This window comes from Hemitrygon akajei, chromosome 1 (genome assembly GCF_048418815.1).
Source record: "Hemitrygon akajei chromosome 1, sHemAka1.3, whole genome shotgun sequence".
NCBI classification, from domain to species: domain Eukaryota; kingdom Metazoa; phylum Chordata; class Chondrichthyes; order Myliobatiformes; family Dasyatidae; genus Hemitrygon; species Hemitrygon akajei.
In genome coordinates this window covers 176,686,534-176,709,353 of record NC_133124.1, presented here as the reverse complement: position 1 = coordinate 176,709,353, position 22,820 = coordinate 176,686,534, and the positions used below count along the sequence as shown (strand labels likewise).

Genomic DNA, 22,820 nt, shown 5'->3' with positions numbered 1-22,820 from the left:
GGAGGGGGAAGGGAGGATATTCAGAGCTTCGAGAGGAGAGGGCGTGCTGAAAGTGGGTGAGAACACAGATGAGAGATTATAATGTGGAGATGTTTGGAGACATCCATTAAAGCACAGAACAGAGAGCAAAGTATTTGTTAAATTGTGGGAGATTGGTTAGTGTTGATGTTCAAAAGGATCTGGAAAGGGTTAATCTGTACAACGCTGTGCCCTGGGAGTGTGAGTGACTGGGGGTGTGAGAGAGAGTGAGTGCTCTGCCCATCTCTATCCCATCCCCCTTACCCAAACCTCCAACCCACCCCCACCCCCAAGAGAGGAAAATGCCACTGTCCCGTCAGATGGAGACTGATGCCACGGTGGGCTCCGAGGGCACCTCCAGTCTCGCCATCTCCCCCTCTCCGAGCTGCTGGTAACGATCCCTCGCCAGCCTGAGGGGTTGCAGCATCACCTCCTCCAGCTGGGGGAAGAGCTGGAAGAGAGGAGACAACGTCCCGTCACATCCTGGGAGCAGATTCGGACTCATGTTCCCCTCTGTTGGCATTCGCGGTCATCCTATCACAATCACAAGGTATCTCCTGATAATATTCCCAGGAATTAGAGCTCGGGGTTTTGGAGATGGGCAGGGGTGTAGGGGCGAGAGGGAGTTCATGGAGACGGGGAGGGGTGTAGGGGGCGAGTGGCGGTTCATGGAAATGGGAAGGGACGTAGTGGCCAGAGGGGGATCATGGAGATGGGAAGGGATGTAGGGGCCAGGTGGAATCATGGAGACGGGGAGGGGTGTAGGGGCCAGGTGGAATCATGGAGACGGGGAGTGGTGTAGAGGCCAGGTGGAATCATGGAGATGGGGAGGGGTGTAGGGACCAGGTGGAATCATGGAGACGGGGAGGGGTGTAGGGGCCAGGTGGAATCATGGAGACGGGGAGGGGTGTAGGGGCCAGGTGGAATCATGGAGACGGGGAGTGGTGTAGAGGCCAGGTGGAATCATGGAGATGGGGAGGGGTGTAGGGACCAGGTGGAATCATGGAGACGGGGAGGGGTGTAGGGGCCAGGTGGAATCATGGAGATGGGGAGGGGTGTAGGGACCAGGTGGAATCATGGAGATGGGAAGGGATGTAGGGACCAGGTGGAATCATGGAGACGGGGAGGGGTGTAGGGGCCAGGTGGAATCATGGAGACGGGGAGGGGTGTAGGGGCCAGGTGGAATCATGGAGATGGGGAGGGGTGTAGGGGCCAGGTGGAATCATGGAGACGGGGAGGGGTGTAGGGGCCAGGTGGAATCATGGAGATGGGGAGGGGTGTAGGGGCCAGGTGGAATCATGGAGATGGGGAGGGGTGTAGGGGCCAGGTGGAATCATGGAGACGGGGAGGGGTGTAGGGGCCAGGTGGAATCATGGAGACGGGGTGGGGTGTAGGGGGCGAGTGGTGGTTCATGGAAATGGAAAGGGACGTAGTGGCCAGAGGGGGATCATGGAGATGGGAAGGGATGTAGGGGCCAGGTGGAATCATGGAGACGGGGAGGGGTGTAGGGGCCAGAGGGGATCATGGAGACGGGGAGGGGTGTAGGGGCCAGAGGGGATCATGGAGATGGGGAGGGGTGTGGGGACGAGGGGTGTCACAGAGACACGGGGGTGTTGGGGCAGAGGGATCTATATTCTTATCTTGAAGGCATTGCCACTGTTTGTACTTTGAAGAGATTTGGTATCTCACCAAAGACTCAACAGTTTTTTTAATAGATGTACGGTGGAGAACATTCTGACTGGCTGCATCACTACCTGTTATGGTGGATCACAAGAGGCAGCAGAGGACTGTAACCTCAGCCAGCTCCACTCCACCATGGCAGAACCGTCCCCTCCACTGAGTACATCGTCAAGAGATTGAGCCTCAAGAGGGAAGGGTAGGAGCGGCAGGGATGGGATGCAGAGAGGGTAAAGACCCGCTCCCTTCCCCCTCCCCACTTATTATGAGCCAGATTACTTTATCCCTCCCCTAGTGAATTCTCCCCCCCCCCCCCCCCACCACTCTCACCCCCGTTACCTTGGTCAAGGACTCGAACATGGGCATGAGGGTGGAAGTGATGAATGCGCTGTGTGTGTGAGATTTCCACACCCGGTCCTGGTCCATGAAGGGTGACACTGGTAAACCCTCCGACTTCTCCCGGTCTCCCTGGAACAGGTCCAACTGCATCAGCAGTGATAGAGACCGAACCTCCCCTGACAGCGAGGCATCCCTTCACTCCTCACCACTCCTCCCACAGCACTCCCTCCTCACCGCCCCTCCCACAGCACTCCCTCCTCACCACTCCTCCCACAACACTCCCTCCTCACCGCTCCTCCCACAACACTCCCTCCTCACCGCTCCTCCCACAGCGCTCCCTCCTCACCGCCCCTCCCACAGCACTCCCTCCTCACCACTCCTCCCACAACACTCCCTCCTCACCGCTCCTACCTTAGCACCCCCTACTCACCGCCCTCCCACAGCGCTCCCTCCTCACCGCTCCTCCCACAGCACTCCCTCCTCACCACTCCTCCCACAGCACTCCCTCCTCACCACTCCTCCCACAGCACTCCCTCCTCACCGCTCCTCCCACAACACTCCCTCCTCACCGCTCCTCCCACAGCACTCCCTCCTCACCACTCCTCCCACAACACTCCCTCCTCACCGCTCCTACCACAGTGCTCCCTCCTCACCGCTCCTCCCACAGCGCTCCCTCCTCACCACTCCTCCCACAGCACTCCCTCCTCACCGCCCCTCCCACAACACTCCCTCCTCACCGTTCCTCCCACAGCACTCCCTCCTCACCACTCCTCCCACAGCATTATCTCCTCATTTCTCCCACACAGAACTCCTTCCTCACTGCCCCTCCCTCATTGCCCCCTCACAGAACTCCCTCTTTACTGCCCCTCCCTCATTGCCCCCTCACAGAGCTCCCTCCTCATTGGTCCTCCCTCATTGCCCCCTCACATTGATCTCTCTCACTGCATCTGCCCAGAGCAGTTCTCGCTCACTGCCTCTCCCACAGTGCTGCCTCCTCGTTGCCCCTCCCACCATGCACCCTCCTCACTGCCCCTCACACAGCGCCCCCTCCTCATTCCCCTCCCACTGCACTCCCTCCTCATTACCCTCCCATAACGCTCCCTCCTCATTCCCCTCCCACTGCACTCCCTCCTCATTACCCTCCCATAATGCTCCCTCCTCATTCCCCTCCCACTGCACTCCCTCCTCATTACCCTCCCATAACGCTCCCTCCTCACCACCACTCTTCTGATGCTTCCTCCTGACCACAACTCTCCGATCCCTATGCCCTCCCACGACACTCTCCTCCCCACTGCCCCTTACTGAGTGCGACACTCCCTCCTCACAGTGAGGTGCTCCTGCCTCACTCCTTCCCGCTACCACCCACCTGCATGAAGTACTCCTGTAACAAACAGTCGAGCCAGGGCTCAGAGACCTGGGTGGGACGCACCTCGTTGGAGGTGTCACAGCATTTGATCAGTACTTGTTCCAGCTGTCGACAGGGAGGACGAGGGTGTTAGTGAGCTGCGGAGAAGGAGGAAGTCGACAAGTCGCGGGTAGCCCATTCCCACCCCTCTACCCAACTTGTTAACACAGTGATGCCTGGCCCCAGGCAGTCCCTCATCGTCAAACCTTCCCGCCACACCCCTGGGGAAGGTAAAGCTTCCTCGGAAGACACGTCCCACCAGGCTCGAACAGATTCCACCCTTCCAGTTATCAGACTCTTGAGTAGACCTCTCGTACGATGAATGGACTCGACCTCACAATCCAGGTCAAGGCCGTGCACCTCATTGTCTACCTGCACGGCACTCTCCTTGTAGCTGTTACACTCTATTCTGCATTCGGTTATTGTCTGACCTTATTCCAGCTGAATGCACTGTGTAATGATCTGATCTGTATGAACAGTGTGCGTTTCACTGTATGTGGCAATAATAAACCAATTCCAATTAACAAGAACATTGAGTGTGTATCCCCATCTCTATCACCGCCTATGGCCCCTACATTCTCTGTCTCCATGTCACCTCCCTCCCTGCCGCTGGATTCTACACACCTCCCCGTCTCTGTGGCTCACTCCCTCCCTTACACCCCTCCCCGTCTCTGTGGCTCACTCCCTCCCTTACACCCCTCCCTGTCTCTGTGGCCCACTCCCTCCCTTACACCCCTCCCTGTCTCTGTGGCCCATTCCCTCCCTTACACCCCACCCCGTCTCTGTGGCCCACTCCCTCCCTTACACCCCTCCCTGTCTCTGTGGCCCATTCCCTCCCTTACACCCCTCCCCGTCTCTGTGGCCCACTCCCTCCCTTACACCCCTCCCCGTCTCTGTGGTCCACTCCCTCCCTTACACCCCTCCCTGTCTCTGTGATTCCTTCCAGTTCCAACACACTCCCCGTCTCTGTGAGCCCTCTAACCCCTACACACCTTTCCATCTCTGCCACTCCTTCCACCCTCCAGTTCCTCTACCCATCCCATCTTTATTAACCTCTCTGACCCCTACACCCCTCGCTGTCTTTGTGCCCCCTCCTCTCTGCCTTCAGCTGTCCAGAGTGCCCTGGGGTCTCAGTACTGACCAGTCGGACGTGTTCCTGGTTCTGGTCGTCGAACACGTCGAGGCATTGTGCAAACGCATCCATGATGTCCCCGTGCCTCGCCATGTCTGTGGCCAAGATCAGCTCCGTCATCCCCTGGGGGGAAGGGAGAAGGTCAGAGCCCCTCCCGTATACAAACACGTGGCTCACCCCCACCCACCAACTCTCCCTGTAACAGAGCATTCGGACTGGTTGCATTGCCACCCGGTGTGGAGGCTCCAACACATGGATCACAAGAGGCTGCAGAGGGTCGTAGACTCGGTCAGATCCATCACTGACACGACCCTCCCCCCAACGTCAGCGACACAACCCTCCCCACCATCACTGACACGACCCTCCCCCCCACCATCACTGACACGACCCTCCCCTCCATCACGGACACAACCCCCCCACTGTCACTGACACGACCCCCCCCCAACACCGTCACTGACACGACCCCCCCCACCATCACTGACACGACCCCCCCTCACCCACCATCACTGACACAACCCTCCCCACCGTCACTGACACGACCCCCCCCCTCACCCACCATCACTGACACAACCCCCCCCACCGTCACTGACACAACCCTCCCCACTGTCACCGACACGACCCTCCCCTCCGTCACCGACACGACCCTCCCCTCCATCACGGACACAACCCTCCCCACCATCACGGACACAACCCTCCCCCCCACCGTCACCGACACGACCCTCCCCACCGTCACGGACACAAACCCCCCCCCCAACAGCGACACAACCCTCCCCCATCACTGACACAACCCTCCCCACTGTCACTGACACAACCCTCCCCACCATCACAGACACAACCCCCCCCACTGTCACCGACACAACCCCCCCCACTGTCACCGACATAACCCTCCCCACCATCACGCAGATCTTCATAATGCAATGCCTCAAGAAGACACATCCATCATTGAGGACCCTCGCCAGCCAGGACATGCCATCTTCCCATTTCTGCTATCAGAGAGCAAGTACAGGTACCTGAAGTCCCACACTTTTCAATTCAGAAACATCGTCATCCCCTCTGCCATCAGTCTATAAACACGACCTCATTTGCATTCTTTATTTGTTATTTATAGACATTTTCTGCATTGTGTATACAGAAAATAAATTTCTTGACTTATTTCAGTGACAATAACTCTGTTTCTGTTTCTGAGTTTGGTGAGACCACCTTTAGAGTGTTGGGTACAGTGTTGGTCACCGTGTTGTCAGGAAGATGTTCTCGAGCAGAACTTTCCTCCACCTTCTCCAGCTTCATGATATCCTTCCTATAGCTGGACGACCAGAAATGCACTCAAAACTCCAAGTGTGGTCTCCCCAATGACTTCTACAGCTGTAACATAATGTCCCATCTCCTGTGCCATTGCTACCTTGTCAGACCAATTTTTGTAGCAAGCCTTGTCTGGTTCTTCCTTGTCTACGGCCTGTTGGTTTTCAGTGTTTGGACTATTTCAGTATCTTTGAAGGATCAGTCACTCCCTGCGATGTTTGTGGAAATCTGGAAGATGTTGGATCGTCCTCACCCCCTCCCATCCCCCTCCTGAGAGCTTCCCACCCCGTAATCTTCGAAGAGAGCTTTTTCCCACTTCCTGCGGCCCCCTCCTGCATTTCCCTTTGTCGGTGTCACCACCTCTCCTCCCTTACCCCACCAACCCCTGCAGAACGTCTCACCTTCCGGATCTCCTCCGAGACTCCCGACTCTGTCCCAGCGAAGATGTCACAGTTGGGCTCTGAGAGTATCTGGAAGGCCACGGTGCAGTGGTGCTGTTCCAGCGGGGAGTGGTTGCCGTAGCGACGTGCCAGATCGGTCTGAGCATTGACCTGGTATCTATTTGGGGGTGGTGTGGGGTGGGGGGGTCAAGAGTCCAACCCTTAGACTGAGAGTGGGGACAGTCATCAGCGGCATCTCTCCTCCGCAGTGAGCTCGGCATCACGTTAAGTGTCAATTATTGGGATGATGGAATTGTTGGCTTTGTGGCCACGTTTGCAGACTGTACGAAGATAGGTGGAGGAGCACGTATTGTTGAGGAAGCAGGGTGTCTGCAGAAGGACTTAGACAGATTAGGAGAATGGGCAAAGAAATGCCAGATGGAAGAGTGTAGCATTGTGCACAGCCGTATATTCTGGTAGAAGAAATAAAGGCGTAGACAAATTTTGAAATTGGGAGCGAATTCAGCAATTGGAGGTGCAAAGGGACTTGGGAATCCTTGTGAGGGTTCTGTGAAGGTTAACTTGCAGGTGGAGTCGGAAGTAAGGAAGGCAATCGGAATATTAGCATTCATTTTCAGCGAACTAGACTATAAAAGCAATGAGGTAATGCTGAGGTTTTATAAAACATTGGCCAGACCGCACTTGGAGCACTGTGAGCAGTTTTGTGCCCTTTAGCTACGGAAGGATAAGCTGCCACTGGAGAGGTTCCAGAGGAGGTTTATGAGAATGATTCCGAGAATGAAAAGGTTGATGTTTGAGGAGCATTTGGTGTACTCACTGGAGCTGTTGTTGGGAGATGGGGAGGAATCGAGATCAAGGCCGGCGTTGGAGTGGGATTACCAGCTCGGAGTGACCCCTGGGGCTGGGCACTCAGACTCACGTGTTGTTGAGCCCGGGGTGATCCAGGTCGTGGCAGACAGTGGAGGTCATCAGGATCAAGATGTCGATGGGTTTCAGCCGGGCCTGAGATGACGAGGGAGAAGGACGGGGTCAGTGTACGTCTGGGCTCACACCTCCCCCTTTCCCACCACAACACGTCACCCAACTGGGGCTCTCTGCCCCCAACATCTCTCCAACACCTCCAAATCAGGGGGGAGTGTGAGGAGGGAGTGTGGTGGAGGGGTGGTGAGGAGGAAGGGGCAATGAGGAGCGTGCGGTGGGGAAGGAGTGCTACTCCGCAGGAGTGAACTTGACTGAAGTGATCGTTACAGAGGGCTTGTATGGACGGGATGGTCGGAACGTGCTCCCATACACCCACCTGCAGCTCACACAGTTGGATCATGCCATGCATCGTCTGGGTGATGCAGAAGGAGTGGCGGAAGTTGTGGAACGGATTCTCCCTGTAGTTCTCCTGGACACTCAGCTGTGGCACAGAGAGAGGGTGCAGACAGTTACAGACCCTTCGGTCCATCAGGTTCCTGCTGGTGCTCCGGCCTCATACTTGTCCAATCCCTCCATCAGGGGCTGTGTACCCTCCCCTCCTTGGCCCCTAACTACCCTTCCTTTGTCCAACATCAACGAGCCCCCAGTGGGATCGGGATGGGAGCGGTTTGGGGTGGGATGAGGGGAGGATCCCTCTGCTCCATCACTGGGTTCAACCTCATTGAACAGAAACAATTAAGCCCTCCCCATCTCCTGTCCCTGAAACCCCCTTCAACCCCATTAGCCCCTCCATCTCTGTCACCCCCACCGGCCTCTGCACCCCTTCCCATCTCTGTGACCCCCTCCGGCACGCATCGCCATCCCATCTCTGTACGTCTGGAAGGGTAAGGGGAAGGATGCAGATGAAGAGGTAGGAAAGAAGAAGGAGAGAAAATAGAGGGATAGGCATTAGAGTGAAAAATTAAGAGAGATCAGAAAAGAATACAGAAATATATAATATTCAAAAGCCCTGCCCCACTCCCCCAACTCTTTCACAGAGAGATGGATGGGAAAAGGAGAGAGGGAGAGAGAGATGATTCAGGAGAAAGATGAGGAGTGAGATGAGGGAGGTGTTAGCAGACAGAGGGAGGGGCATTAGCCAGGTAGACAGGAAGGGTTTGGGATGGGGAACTTGTGGATGTACGGTTCCTGGGAGAGGTGGATGAGGAGAGGATACCTACCAGCCATCGCTTCAGAGTGATGGCATTGATGTTAAACTGGTTGACCAGGCCCAGACTGTGGAACATGTACTCGATACAACTCAGCATCTGTGGGGAGAGCAGAAACACATCCAGATCCAGACCCCCATCCCACCCCCAATCTTCCCCCTTCTCCCCAGTCCTCCTCATCCCCAACATAACCCACTGGGGCTGGAGCCGACATTTCCTGGGGGAAGCTGTTGTGGTCTGGGTCTCTCTGCTTGAAAGGGGGTGGGGAGGAATGGTGTGAGAGCAGATCTGAGGATGAAAACGAGAGAGAGAGAGAGAGAGAGAGAGAGAGAGAGAGAGAGAGAGAGTGAGAGAGAGAGAGAGAGAGAGAGAGAGAGAGAGAGAGAGAGAGAGAGAGAGAGAGAGAGAGAGACTGACAGACAGAAAGAGAGAATGCAGCAAAGCTGAGAAATTGTAGATAATGAGATGCAGGGAATGAGAGAATGGAGAGAGATTTAAGAAATTGAAATGAGAAGAAAGAGTCAGACAGGAAGTAAAGAGAGAGTGATGAATATTTGGGAGAAAGTGAGCAAGTGAATGAAGCAATAGATGTAGAGAAGGTGGGAGGGAAGGGAGAGAGAGCTGCAGTGAGTGAGGGAATTGGGGAGGGGAGGGAGATAGAGAGCACAACAGAATTAAAAAAGAGAAAGAGAAGGAGGTAGAGAGAAACTTATGAAAACCAGTGATTGGGGAGATGGGTGAGAGAAAGACAGGATTGAGTGACTGGGGAGAGAGGTTGTGTGCATTTGACGGACTGGGGGGGTAGTGACATGGGTTGTGTTGAGAGACTGGGGAAGAGAGGTGACAGGTTGTGTACATTTGAGAGACTGGGGAAGAGAGGTGACAGGTTGTGTACATTTCATAGATTGGGACAGGGAGAGGTGACAGGTTGTGTACATTTGAGAGACTGGGGAAGAGAGGTGACAGGTTGTGTACATTTCATAGATTGGGACAGGGAGAGGTGACAGGTTGTGTACATTTGAGAGACTGGGGAAGAGAGGTGACAGGTTGTGTACATTTCATAGATTGGGACAGGGAGAGGTGACAGACTAATCAAAGACCACACCCATCCTGGACATTTCCTCTTTCATCGGACAGATGGTACAAAACCCTGAAAGCATACACCACCAAGCTCAAGGACAATTTCTATCTTATGATTTTCAGACTCTAGAATGGACCTTTTATGTGATAAGGTGGATTTTTGAGCTCACAATCTCCCTCGTTATGATCTTGCACTTTATCGTATTCCTGCACTGCACTCGTTTGGTAGCTTCTACACTTTATTCTGTGTTGTTATTGTTTTGCCTCGATCCAGCTCAATGCACTGTGTAGTGATCTGATCTGTATGAACAGTATGCAACACGAGCTTTTCACTGTATCTCAGTGCACGTGACAATAACAAGCCAATAAAAATTCCAAGCAGAGTTGGCCAAGTACAATAACATTGTGTTCAAACAGGGAATCCCCCATGGAGTGGGACTCGATGAGGAACTGCACCTCATGGCCCGGTGATGGACTCTTGCTGTGCTCAGAAGCTCCCCTCTGAAATTCCCGATGCCGACCTCGTTGGGAGCCCACTGCCAGATGTCGAAGGTTGGCTTCTTCAGTGCCTCGATGGTCTCTGGAGAGAGGGTGTACTGGGAGGGAGAGGCACAAGGAGGAACAGGAGGTCAGTGTATGAGGGCAACATCTCCACGTCAAAGCCACATGCGTGTCTTAAACCTCCGCCCCGACAAACCACACACCCCACCCCTGGCCTGGCGCCTCTTCACAGAAGCACATACCTATGTCTATGCAGACGGAAACACCGCTCAGTAAGATCTCATAAACAGCATTCTGGGACCCCAGAGAGAAACACTCCCCCACCCATCCCAGACTCCCCATTTGTGACTGTGCGACTTTAACATGCACAGACCGGGCCTTGGATTAACGTCTCGTCTGGAGAAAGTGTGAGCTTTCCTCCTCAGTGCCCCTCCTGCAGCGCGTTGCACCCTCCTAACCACCCCTCCCACAGCCCACGCTCCCTCCTCACAGCCCCCCCCCCACAGTGTTGCGCTCCCCACTCAGTGAGGGGCGGGCTGGCAGGAAGAGCAGTTCACAGAAACAGAGAGGGGTATAGGAGCTGGAGGGGTAACAAAGACTGGGAGGTGTGCGGGGGCTGGAAGGGGTATAGAGATGAGGAGGGGTGGAGGGGTAGAAGGAGTTTACATAGACAAGGAGGGTTCTAGGTGCTGGAGAAGGTCACAGAGACTAGGAGGAGTGACTGAAGACATTGGGAGAGGGGGTTCTTACCTTGGGATGTGAGGGAACGTCACAGCGAGGGGTGAGCCTCCTGCTGGCAGGGGGACACAGGGAGTCACAAATCCAGAGGGATCTGAGGGAGAGAGAGACAGATCAGCTTTCAACATTCATTCCTCACCCCAATCCCACGACCCTTCACAATGCTACTCGACGACTAGGGTCCACTCACCCTGAGCCTCAGTCCCTCCCTCCGTGTGTCCCCTTCCCTCTGTCCAACACTGACGACCTCGCCCCACATTTCCAGGGTGTTCTCGGACGGGAGCGTCGGTGTGTGGGCTGACCCGATCCGCCATTCGGTCACAGCTGATTTACTATCCCTCTCAACCCCGTTCTCTCGCCTTCTCCCCGTAACCTTTAACACCCCTACTAATCACGAAATTACTAATCGCAAATGTTGTGAAGAAAGATGTTACAAAGTCACGAATCAAAAGGTTGAGCGTGGTGGGACTGGTGTTCTGAGCTGCACGTGTTTCAGTGCAAGGAGTGTTGTAGGAAAGGCGGCCGAGCTTAAGGCACGGGTCAGCACGGGGAATTATGACATTTTAGCCATCTTTGAGATTTGGTTGTGGGGGAGGCAGGGCTGGCAGCTCAGTATTTCGGGGTTCCATTGTTTTAGACGAGTCAGATTGACCGGGGGGGGGGGTGATGAAAGGGCTGGGGTGGCATTACTGGTCAGGGAAAATGCCACGGTAGTGATCAGTCAGAACAGACTGGAATGTTCGTCCACTGAGACTTTATGGGTAGAACTGAGGAATAAGAAAGTTATGACCACGTTAATGGGATTATATAGAATATAGAATAGTACAGCGCAGTACAGGCCCTTCGGCCCACAATGTTGTGTCGACCCTTAAACCCTGCGTCCCATATAACGCCACCTTAAATTCCTCCATATCCCTATCTAGTAGTCTCTTAAATTTCACTAGTGTATCTGCCTCCGCCACCGACCACTCAATAATCCCTGGGATTTAGAAGAGCAAATTTGTAGTGAGATCGCAGACTGTTGCAAAAAACACAAGGTTCTGTAGATTTATCCACCACAATTTGCTTCAGACAGCAAACAGCTCCTCCTCTGTAATCTGTGTAGGACCCATTACCTTGCCTCGGCATTGCCTCTCACCTGTATTCTCCATCTATTGACTGGGGCTCCCAGACTGTGCAAAGGGCTGGATGGGAAAGAGTTAGTCAAGAACGTTTCCTTAAATCCCAACAAAAGAGAGTGCAATAATAGATCTCCGATTAGGGAATGCAACAGGGTAGGTGACAGAAGTTTGTGTAGGGGACCACTTTGCAACTAGTGATCACACTGCCATTGGTTTCAAGATATTTATGGAAAAGGGTAGGTTTGAGATTCTAAATTGGAGATGGTATCAGAAAGGATCTGGCATGTATAGATTGGGGCAGGTTAATTTCTGGGAAAGGTGTACTTGGTAAGGGAGAGGACTTCAATTTTTGTGAGTACAAAGCTTGTATGTGACTGTAACAATAAAAGGCAAGGATAACAGGTTTAAAGAACGTTGGTTTTCAGAGATATTGAGACCCTCGTTGAGATATCAAACTCTGTTTTAAATATACCCAATGACTTGGTGTTCACCATCAAGCATGGCAATAAATTCCACAAAACAGAGGCACTGTCATGCCTGTTTCTGATGACATGTGCTGGCCCCTACCCATCACAGTATTAAATGATTCCCCCCCGCCCCAGTTCTGATAACTCTGTCCCCTCAATCGAGAGACATTCCCACTGGGGAAACTATCTCCCGTTCCCTGTCCCCTCAGGATCTGAGAAGGTTCAGTGAGTTCACCCATCGTCCTTCTAAACACCGGCCTTCATCAGTTAGGGCACTGAGTACTGGAGTCGGACGTAATGTTACAGATGCACCAAACGTTGTTGAGGCTCCGCTTTGAATATTGTGTACCGTTTTGGTCATCCCGTTATAGAAAAACTACCGTTAAGCTAGAAAGAAGGCAGACGTCTATGGGAATATTGCTGGGACTCAAGGCCTTGAGTGATAGGAACAGGCTGGGCAGATTAGGAATTCATTCCTTTGAGCGTAGGAGACAGAAGGGTGAAATTATAGAGGTGTAGAAAATCATGAGGTGTGTAATTACGATGAATCTCTTCGTCAGGGTTAGAGAACCTAGAACTACAGCTGCGGTTTCCTACCTTTTTTATGCTATGTACCCCTACCCTTAGCTGAGGTTCCATGGACCCCAGGTTTGGAACCACTGGACCAGATGTTTGGGGTGAAACGGGCGAGATTTAATAGGAACATCTGAGTGGTTTTTAAGAAGGCTTTTGGTGTGTTGGCCTTCATCAGTGGGGGGATTGAGTTGAGTTCAAGAGCTGCAGGGTGATATTGCTGCTCGATAAAACTCTGGTTAGACCCCACATGGAGAACTGTGTTCAGTTCTGGTCACTCCTTTATAGGAAGAATGTGGAAACTTCAGAGAGGGTGCAGAGGGGATTTATCAGGATGTTGCCTGGATTAGAGAGCATGTCTTATGAGGAAAGGTTGAGAGAGCTCGAGCGTCTCTCAAAGAAGGACAGGGACACGAACGAGGTAGGGAGGCAGAACGAAGGGGAAGAGGCTAAGTAGGGAGGGGCAGGATGAGGGAGGAGGGGGTAGCTGCATGACATTACTGTGGAAATGCCACGTTCCCCCCTCTCCCAGTCACTGAGGAGGGGGATGGAGACCATGGTCGGATGTGCAGGGGTGGACAAACATCACTCACCCTCCACCCATCTCTCCAAGACAGCCAGCTTATTCCGAATCTCGCTCTCGATTTCGTCCACCTTCAGGTACCTGCAGAGGGGGAGGGAGGGAGACAGTGAGGAGAGGGGGGATATAGGGAATTTTCCGAGAAATCAAGGGGGAGAGTGCAAAAAGATTAAGATTAAAGATTGGCTTTATTTGTCACATGTAACAACAAAACATTGATATGCATGGTGAAAGATGTCATTTTGAGTCAAAGACCTACATGGCCTGAAGATGTGGTGAGGGATGAGGGGAGGTTCAGGGAGAACACACGGAACAGAAGATGTTCTCTGACAGCCCGTTGCAGATAACCAACCCCTCTCTGTGTAAGAATAATTTTAATGTCCTGTGTGAAAGTAATTACCCCTCAGATGGATTTTACCCTTCCACCCTCTGCCCCCTTGGTTTTGATACCCATACATGAAAAAAACATTAAAAATGAAAAACAATAACAAAATGCAGAATAAAGTGTTACAGTCACGGAGAAAGTGCAGTGCAGGAAGACAAGGGCTACAACGAGGTAGATTGTGAGGTCAGGAGTCCATTTTATCATGTTTGGGGATCCATTAACAAGGTAAAACTGTCTCCCCCACATGTTTCCCACAAATCCTATAGACCTCTGCTAGGTCACCCCCTCAGCTTCCACTGCTCCAGGGTAAACAGTCTCAGACTATCTGGTCTCTCCAGTCTCCTGATGTCCATGGAGTTGAGAGGGAAAATAAATCAGCCATGATGGGATAGCGGAGCAGAATTCTCTGTCTTGTGGTCTTGTGGGCCTGGCCACCAGAGGCAACGGGGACCGTCAGCGATGAAGGGGACAGAGAGCGCCGGTAATCACGTTCCCGCTTTCCGCTGTTCTCAATCCAGTACCTGGAGAGCTGGACGGTGACATCAGTGCAGAATTTCTGTAGGAGGACCTCTCTGTCTGTGAGTGAAATCAATAAATCAGCTTGTTATTGTCACAAGTGCCGAGGTACAGTGATGTTACATTCTGTCCGCACAGATCGTTTCCTCACATCAGTGCATCGACATAGTGCAAGGGTAAAACAGTAACAGTTACAATTGCCCAGGAAGCGCAGTCAGGCAGACGGCAAGGTACAAGGTAGATTGTGAGGTCAAGTGTCCATCTTATTGCACTAGGGGACTGTTCAATAATCTTATGACAGTGAGGTAGAAGTTGTCTTTGAGCCCGGTGGTACATGCTTTCAGGCTTTTGTATCTTCTGCCCGATGGGAGAGGGGAGGAGACAGAATGTCTGGGGATGGATGGGTCATTGATCACGCTGGCTGCTTCACCAAGGCAGAGGGAAATGTAAACAGAGTCCTTGGAAGGGAAGTTGGTGCCTGCGATGTGCTCAGCTGTGTCCAACTCTCTGTAGTTCCTTGCGGTCACGGGCAGAGCAGTTGCCGTATCGAGCCCTGATGCACCGGGGCAGGAAGCTTTCCTTTGCGCATTGATAAAAATCGTCAAGGTCAACAGTGGCATGTTGAATTTCTCAAACCTCCGGAGGAAGTAGAGATGTTCGTGAGCTGTCTTGTCCGTCGGTGCAGATGTCTGAACCAGGACTACGGCCCGAGAAGCGACAGGGATAGAGTGATGGGCAAAACGCTGGTCTGGGCCAGTGAGGGCCTGATGCAGGGAAGAATTTAACATTTAAAAATTGTTTACCTGAGGGCCCTGATGATGTAACAACAACCTTATATGGAGAACTATAAAACAAATATTTCATAATTAATATCCGTCACTTTGCTGAACAGTCCCCCCACCGACTGAATCTCCTCCCACAGACGCTCCCCACTCCCCATCACCAACTCCCCCCTCACCCACTGAATGCCCTCCCAAAACCCACAGACACTCTCCCCAAAATGAATCTCCAGCCACAGTCCACTGACAAACTCCATACAGATAGTGAGGAGGGAGGGAACGTTGCGTGAGGGGCCGGATCGAACCCAGGCCTCTGGGATTGAATCTCGACGAAACCTGTCCATTGTTCACTCAGTCATCTCCTCATTCCAAGGATATTCCCAAACATCCCGATCCCCTTGACCGTCGAACCCTACCTCTTGGGATTGGCTGGCATCTCAGGATCAATGGTCACCGGCGACCCCTTGTGGTCAAACAAGGACAGCGTGCCCCCTCTGGATAGGAGGAGAAGATCTGAGAACCAGAGGCAGACTCCGCCTCAGCTTTCCATAAAACTCCCTCCCACAGTACTCCCTCTTAGCGGTCAGTCCCACAGTGCTCCCTCCACACCCCGCCTCCCGTAGCGCTCCCCCCTCACTACTCCTCCCCCAGCACGGACCTCGGTGCTAAGACGTACGGATTCGAACGTGCCACCCTCTGACTGAGGAGCGGGGAGTTAGTCGCTGCGCCAAGCGGCCCGACTGACCTGAGAAGCCCAGCAGCGGCACACAAGAGATCCCGGACGTCGGACAGACTGGATAAGCGGCTGAAGATCACCTGGAATAGAGGGAGGGGGAGAGGGGAAGTGCGGAACAGAAGAAGATGGGGGAGAGGGAGAGGTGAGGATGGGGAGGGGAGGAAGAGGAGAGGGGAATGAGGGGAGAGAGTAAGGAAGAGAGAGGAGGGAAAGGGGAAGAATGGAGGAGAGGTAGGAAAAGAGGGGAGAGGAGCAGGGGAGAGGAGGAGGGAAGAGGCTGTCACGACAGTCAACTCTGTGCTGGTTTGCCTCATCACACATGGGGCAAGTGTTCTAGGGTTCAGTCCTGGGGAGGTGGGTGCATGGATAGGGCAGAGCCCCTAGAACTGCTTTTGGACCTCTGGCGAGTGTTCATTGGGTCATGGGGCCAAATCACCACTTCCTCTGCTTCTGTGTCAGGGTCATTCGGCTCAACGATCTCCCTCTCCTCTCCCTCTGCTGCTCCTGTCTTCTAACAGGCTGGAGAGGGGCCGCACTGGTTTTTCTAAGTCCCGACCGAGCACACCCACTCCCCAGGCTTGAGCACATCGGCTTAGTTATTCCAGCCTGAAATGACTTGGTGCAGTTCAGGGAAATACACACTGGGAGCTTGTGAGAGGACACAGGAGTGGTTTACCAGAATGTTTCCCAGGACGAGCGTCTTTGACTCTGGCAGGGAGACCAGAGGTGATTGGAAAGATCCCCTTGGAGCCAAGGATAACAGTACCACACTGGAAAAGGTTCTTCCACCCACCATATTGTGCCAAACTATTAAAACTGATGTCACCCAACTCCTTCTCCCCACATCTCTCCATTGTCCGCACATTCCTGCACCTGTCTAATTGACTATTAACCACCTCTGTCGTATCTGCCTCTACCAGGCGGCACATTCGAGACAAAGTCGCTGCTGTCCACTCCATACATACCACATCATATTTTACCCCTCTGTGAAGTCTCATTCCCCTTTGCTCCAAAGAGAAAAGCCCTAGTTCACTCAATCTACCCTCAGAAGACATGCTGTCTAATCCAGGCAGCATCCTGGTAAATTCCCTTGGCTTCCACATCCGTCCTAAATTGAGGCGACCAGAACTGAACACAATACTCCAGTGTGTTTTAATCAGAGTTTTATCGAGCTGCAATATCACCTGCGGCTCTAGAGCTCAATCCCGTGACTAATGAATGCCAAAACACCAAGCATCTCCTTAACAACCCTGTCAACACTGTATTCCACATATTGATCTCCCGAAGTGGATCATTTCACACATGCCCGGAATAAATTCTGGGACACGAATTATTCATGTCACAATTCACCTTCAGAGCTGAGCAAACACACGGCCTCTTGGGATTGGATGTGTGGAAGAAGGTTGTTCCATTTGATGACTGGTTCAGGAACAGATGGTGGGAATGATGGGATTGATAAAGAGCTAGCACGGACTCTGAGCCGGCTGAAGCGCCCCCTTCCTGGATTCCCGGGTTTAGCAATGAGAAATATCCACTCCCGGGGACGATGATGTGATCGGAGCAAAAACAAAATGGTGGAGTATCTGCGGGGGTAGAACATTTTCAGTGGAGAGGTGAAAGTAAGATAATGTTCTGTCTGAAAGGAGGGGGAAGTGCAACGGAAACAGATCGGGTGGGAGATTCCCAATGGAGAATAAACATCGGGAGAAGGAGATGGGGGTCAGATTGGAAAGGCTCTTTCAAAGGCTGGAATGAGAGGGATGGGCCGAATGGCCTCGCTACTGGCTGGCGATGGGAGAGACAGAACAGGCTGGAGAGGTTTCCCGGGATCATGAGAGACCCTCGGCGTGGAGTGGGATCAGACACCCCGGCAGCGCAAATGACGAGCTCACACTCGCTGTCTCTCTCTTTCTCTCACTCTCTGCCACTTACACTGCCTCCCACTCCCTTTCTCTCTCTGCCTCTCACACAAAATGATTACAATCCCTCAGCAAACTCATTATGCTTTCCTCGCTATCTCTATCACTATTTCTCCACCTCTGCCCCCTCTCTCACTCTTTCTTTCTCTCTCTGCCCTCTCTCTCACACTGATCGCAAACTGCTTTCTTCTCTCTCCCACCCTCTCCTCTCTGCCTCTCTCATGAACTGATTACAACCTCTCTGCAACCCAGTTTCCAGGGTAACCCAGTCCTTGGCGTCTGAGGGATGGAAAATATTCATCATCGGCTCATTATCATCTCTTCTCTCTGCCTCTGGGAGCTTGGGGACGGCTGCTCGATCAGAACCCGTGGATGTTCATTGAACGGGTTCAGTCCTGAAGCCTGCCATGCCGGGGTGCTGGGTGCTGGGTTTGGGGGAGAATGTGTCACCGTGTCTGCATCACAGGGGTTTAATCCTCAGCAGATGTAAATCAGTCCTCAAAGCCGAGGTAATAATAGACAGACTGGGCGCTAATTAACATCACAGAAACCTCTCAGCAGCCTCCCCGCTGACCTGTATTTACACGCTGCATGTGTGTCCACATTTCTTTCCAAAGCCCGAACCTTCTTAGCTTAACTCGAGGGAGACAGAATCAATAAACTGTGACTTCCCTGTCCCGAGAGGGTGTGATGGGACAAAGATGAGGGAGCTTCACTCTGTGTCTGACCACAGGACTGTGTGGAGGGAGTTTCACTCTGTGTCTGACCCCAGGACTGTGTGGAGGGAGTTTCACTCTGTGTCTGACCACAGGACTGTGTGGGGGGAGTTTCACTCTGTGTCTGACCCCAGGACTGTGTGGAGGGGGTTTCACTTTGTGTCTGACCATGTGAGTGCGTGATGGGTCGGTGTCGAGGGAGCTTCACTCTATGTCTGACCCCAGGACTGTGTGGAGGGAGTTTCACTCTGTGTCTGACCCCAGGACTGTGTGGAGGGGGTTTCACTTTGTGTCTGACCCCAGGACTGTGTGGAGGGGGTTTCACTCTGTGTCTGACCATGTGAGTGCGTGATGGGTCGGTGTCGAGGGAGCTTCACTCTGTGTCTGACCACAGGACTGTGTGGGGGGAGTTTCACTCTGTGTCTGACCCCAGGACTGTGTGGAGGGAGTTTCACTCTGTATCTGACCCCTGTATTTCACAAAATATCTTTCTAAATTTCAGTGCTACAATATACACAGACCAGTAGCTAACACAATTAATACTCTACAAATAGAGAATACACATTAAACTAATATGTTTCCATCTCTGTCAATGACAGTACTAAACCTCCACCTGCTCCACCCCCCCCTCCCCACGAGAAGCCCACGATCCCGGAACGCCCCTAAGGTCGCCGCCGACAGCACGTGCTCCTTCTGAATACCTACCGGGGCATGAACGTACCCCCTAAACATTGCCAGACAGTTTGCCCGGGCAGAACCCACCACCACCCGTTTCTCAGACCAACGGATGGCTGATCTCGCCAGCCCCAGGAGCAAGTTGACAAGGACATCCTCATCCCTCCATGTCCCCTCCTTACTGGATGACCGTATATAAATAGGTTGGAGCTAAAATGTAACCAGAAGGCGAGAAGCAGCCCACGCAGATACCAAAAAAGGGGCTGCAGCCTCGCACACTCCATGCACTGTGGTCCAAGGTCTCCTCTTTGCACCTGGGAGATCCGTGTACAAACTAAATAACTTATTACAGGGCACTGCTCTATGCAGCAGCCTCCAGCCAATGTTCTTCATGGGAAGAACTCCCTCGTAAAGGGACTTCCATTCAGGACTCCCCTCACCTCCAGGTGGAAAGTCGGCCCGCCATGGCGTGTCGGGACGGTGGACAAGGGCTAGGAAGTGGAGGGTGTGGAACAGCAGCCCATACAGGTACCTCCTACTTGTATCCCTGAATGGGATTGTGGGTGCCGAGGAGTGACGGCTCAAGTTGTGCGGCTCGGCTCTCTGATAAGATTGCGGGGCCTGGGCAAAACACCTTGAGAAGGCTTGACCAACGCTCCAACCGGGCCATGACTTTCATCTCCAGGTCTTGCCAGTTTGCCAGCCAGGTCTCCCCAGAAGGATTCAGGTAGACTTCCAGATAGAGGAGATGCCTGGTGCTCCACTCAAAAGCTCTCATCTCCTCCGGCAGGGAGTCCACCTGCCACTGACCCACTAAGAGTCCGGAACATTTCGCCCAGTTGATCCTAGTGGAGGATGCCACCAAGAAAACTTCTTGGCACTCATGCATCCTCCGCAGGTCATTGGGTTGTGTGGTCACTGGAACCTCGGGTCATTGGGATCTGTCATCATGAGGAGTACATCATCAGCGTAGGCAGAGAGGATGACCTCATGTCCGGTTCACACAGAACCAGACCTGTCAGCCTTCGCCGAAGAAGGCTCAGGAATGGCTCGACACAGATCACATACAATTGACCGGACATGGACACCGCTGATGTACTCCTCTTCTGAAGGGAATGGGCACTGCCAGTGATCCATTGACCTTAACAAGGGACTCAGCGGCAGAGTATAGGACCAAGCCCAAAAGCCTGCAGAGTGCCCACCAGAAAACTGTGGTCTACCCGGTCAAACGCCTTCTCCTGGTCAAGAGAGGGAAACGCTGCCCGGGACCCAGTCTCTTGGAGCAGGTGGATCAGGTCCCGTACTAGATGGACATTGTCCTGGATGGAGCGGCCCGGGACTGTGTAAGATTGCTCAGGATGGATCATTTATCTCAATACCCAACCAAGACGGTTGGCTATTGCCCGGGGGAGGATCTTGTAGTCCGCGCACAAGAGGGAGACCGGGCGCCCGTTCTTTAGCAGGCGGAGGTCTCCCTTCTTGGGCAATAGGACCACAACAGCTCTTCACCATGAGAGGGGCATTTCCCCGGTGGCTAGGCTCTCCTCTAGAACAAGGCTGTAATCATCCCCCAGGACATCCCAAAAAGCCGGATAAAACTCCACACTCAGACCATCTAAGCCAGGGGACTTACCCCTCCGGAGTTGCCGAAGGGCAGTAGACAGCTCCTCCCGAGTCAGGGGAGCGTCCAGACGCGCTGCGTCCTCTGGGCTGACCTTAGGCAAATCTTCCCAGACCTCAGTGCACGCCTCTGCATTTGACGGATCTGGTGAGAATAAGGACCGATAGAATGAGCGGACTTCTATATTGATTTCGTCAGGATCCGTGATGGAGAAGCCATCAGCAGCCAGTAACTCCACTAGCTGCTTTTGAACTCCCAGCCACTTCTCCAACTGCAGAAGAAGGGTGAACCACGGTCTGAATCCTGCAGCATTCTCGGGTCTGCCTGAGCTGCAGATTCCTTAGTGAGTCCTTCTTCTCCTGCTATTCCTGCCATTGAAGTTGGTCCCCAGCGGTCGGAGCAAGACGGGTCTCTAGGTGAAGCAACGCTCTCTCAAGCCGCTCGATCTCAGAGCCCAGCCTCTTTGTCGACCCCCTAGTGTACTCCCGACAAAAAAACCTGTTGGGCTTTGCCCACTTCCCACATCAGCCGTAGGGAGCAGAACCCTCTCCGTCTCTCTCTCTCTCCAGGTGACCCAGAACGCTCGGAACGAATCCCGGAATCGGGGGTCCTCCAGCAGCTGGTTGTTAAAATGCCAATACCCAGATCGCACCCGAGGGTGCAGAGGAGTAAATTCCATCCACACAAGGTGATGATCCGAGCACGACACCGGCCGCATGGAGAACGCCGACACGCGGGAGATGTACGCCCCAGAGATATACAGGCGGTCTATCCGGGAACCTCCCTCTCGAGAAGGCTCTGGAGTCGGGGTGAAGATTCCGCCAGCTGTCCACCAAGTCAAAGGAGCCGACTAGCTCCTTTAACTTTTTTTGCCGATGCCGGGTCGCGCTGGAGGCCAGAGCGGTCCTCCACCTCAAGGGTACAGTTGAAGTCTCCCCCGAGGATGACGCAGTTCCCGGGATCAATGGAACTCAGCAGAGTGGACAGCTGATAGAATAGGCAGGTCTGCATCACCCCGCGCCTTGGAGTATACACATTGATTAAATGCAGAGGTACACCATCCAGGCACAAGGCCAGGTGGAGCAGACGGCCGGGCACGACATCTTGGACTCTTGGGATTTCCGGCTGGAAGGTTGGAGCCAGGAACCTTCCAGCAGGATCGCCACCCCACTAGAGCTGGAGCTGAGGTGGCTCATATAGACCTCTCACTGCCAGTCCAGCAGCCAAGCGTACTCGTCCCCCAGGATGGTATGGGTTTCCTGCAGGAAACTCACCGCATTCCTCCCATCCCTGAGGACTGAGAGATTGCCAAATCTGCGGATAGAACGCCTGTTACCATTTACATTTAGACTAACTGCGGTGAGCTTCATGTCGGGAGAACACCAGGGGGCGCCCTTAACCACATTTCCCGAAAAAAAGCAAGCGTTGTAGCGGTGTGCTACACGCAGCGCTGAAATAACGACACGGAGTGGATAAACTGCAGCCAAAGAATAAGTTTATTTCAAATTCACAGTCTTGCTTTAAAGACTGTCTCCCCCACCCGATACCTCGAGAGGCACGTACTGAAACCCCTTGAGGCTATCTTCCTTTGTGCCTGCGCTCTGGCTAATTGTCAGCCGGTTCGAGTGTGCTAGTAATTGGGTCGCCACATAACCCACCCCCCCAGAACCGGCGGAACACCCCCGAATGTCAACAGTCTGGGCCGGGCCCTGTTTGGGAGGTCGGCCTCTGCGCCGCGGTGCCGGAAACTCGACCGGTTGCGCCAAGTCCACATGGGCCGGTTTGAGTCGGTCCACCGTGAAAACCTCCTCTCTCCCCCCAACGTCCAGCACGAACGTGGACCCGTCGTTTCTGATCACCGTAAACGGCCCCTCGTAGGGCCGTTGCAGCGGTGGCCGATGTGCCCCGTCGTACAAAAACGAACTTACAGTTCTGCAGGTCTTTGGGTACGCAGGTCGGGTGCTGCCCATGCTGCGAAGTGGGTATGGGGGCCAGGGCACCGAGCCTCTCGCG

At 53.5% G+C, this 22,820-nt stretch overlaps 1 protein-coding gene across 2 annotated transcripts; it reads right to left on the bottom strand.

Annotated features, from left to right (window-relative positions):
- Positions 1-239: 239 nt before the first annotated feature.
- On the bottom strand, positions 240-15,031 carry LOC140732710 (high affinity cGMP-specific 3',5'-cyclic phosphodiesterase 9A-like). 2 transcript variants are annotated; one of them, XM_073055385.1, is made up of 12 exons: positions 14,367-15,031; positions 13,474-13,544; positions 10,732-10,813; positions 10,002-10,076; positions 8,413-8,499; positions 7,569-7,673; positions 7,191-7,273; positions 6,272-6,428; positions 4,581-4,694; positions 3,401-3,505; positions 2,035-2,163; positions 240-469 (listed from the first exon to the last, which is right to left on the bottom strand). In XM_073055385.1, exons 2-12 carry the CDS (start codon positions 13,482-13,484, stop codon positions 335-337), a joined length of 1,083 nt encoding a protein of 360 aa, XP_072911486.1. In that variant the 5' UTR covers positions 13,485-13,544; positions 14,367-15,031; the 3' UTR covers positions 240-334. The 2 variants fall into 2 exon arrangements, with proteins under 2 accessions (XP_072911486.1, XP_072911494.1); XM_073055393.1 differs by lacking the exon at positions 3,401-3,505.
- Between the last annotated feature and the right edge of the window lie 7,789 nt (positions 15,032-22,820).

Excerpts from the sequence above, each read along its gene's own strand:
- LOC140732710 (XM_073055385.1), bottom strand. Across the intron at positions 6,429-7,190 it reads CACCCCGGGCTCAACAACAC|ATACCAGGTCAATGCTCAGA; the intron begins GTGAGTCTGAGT and ends ACCCCCAAATAG. Across the intron at positions 470-2,034 it reads TGTTCGAGTCCTTGACCAAG|CTCTTCCCCCAGCTGGAGGA; the intron begins GTAACGGGGGTG and ends CCTCTCTTCCAG.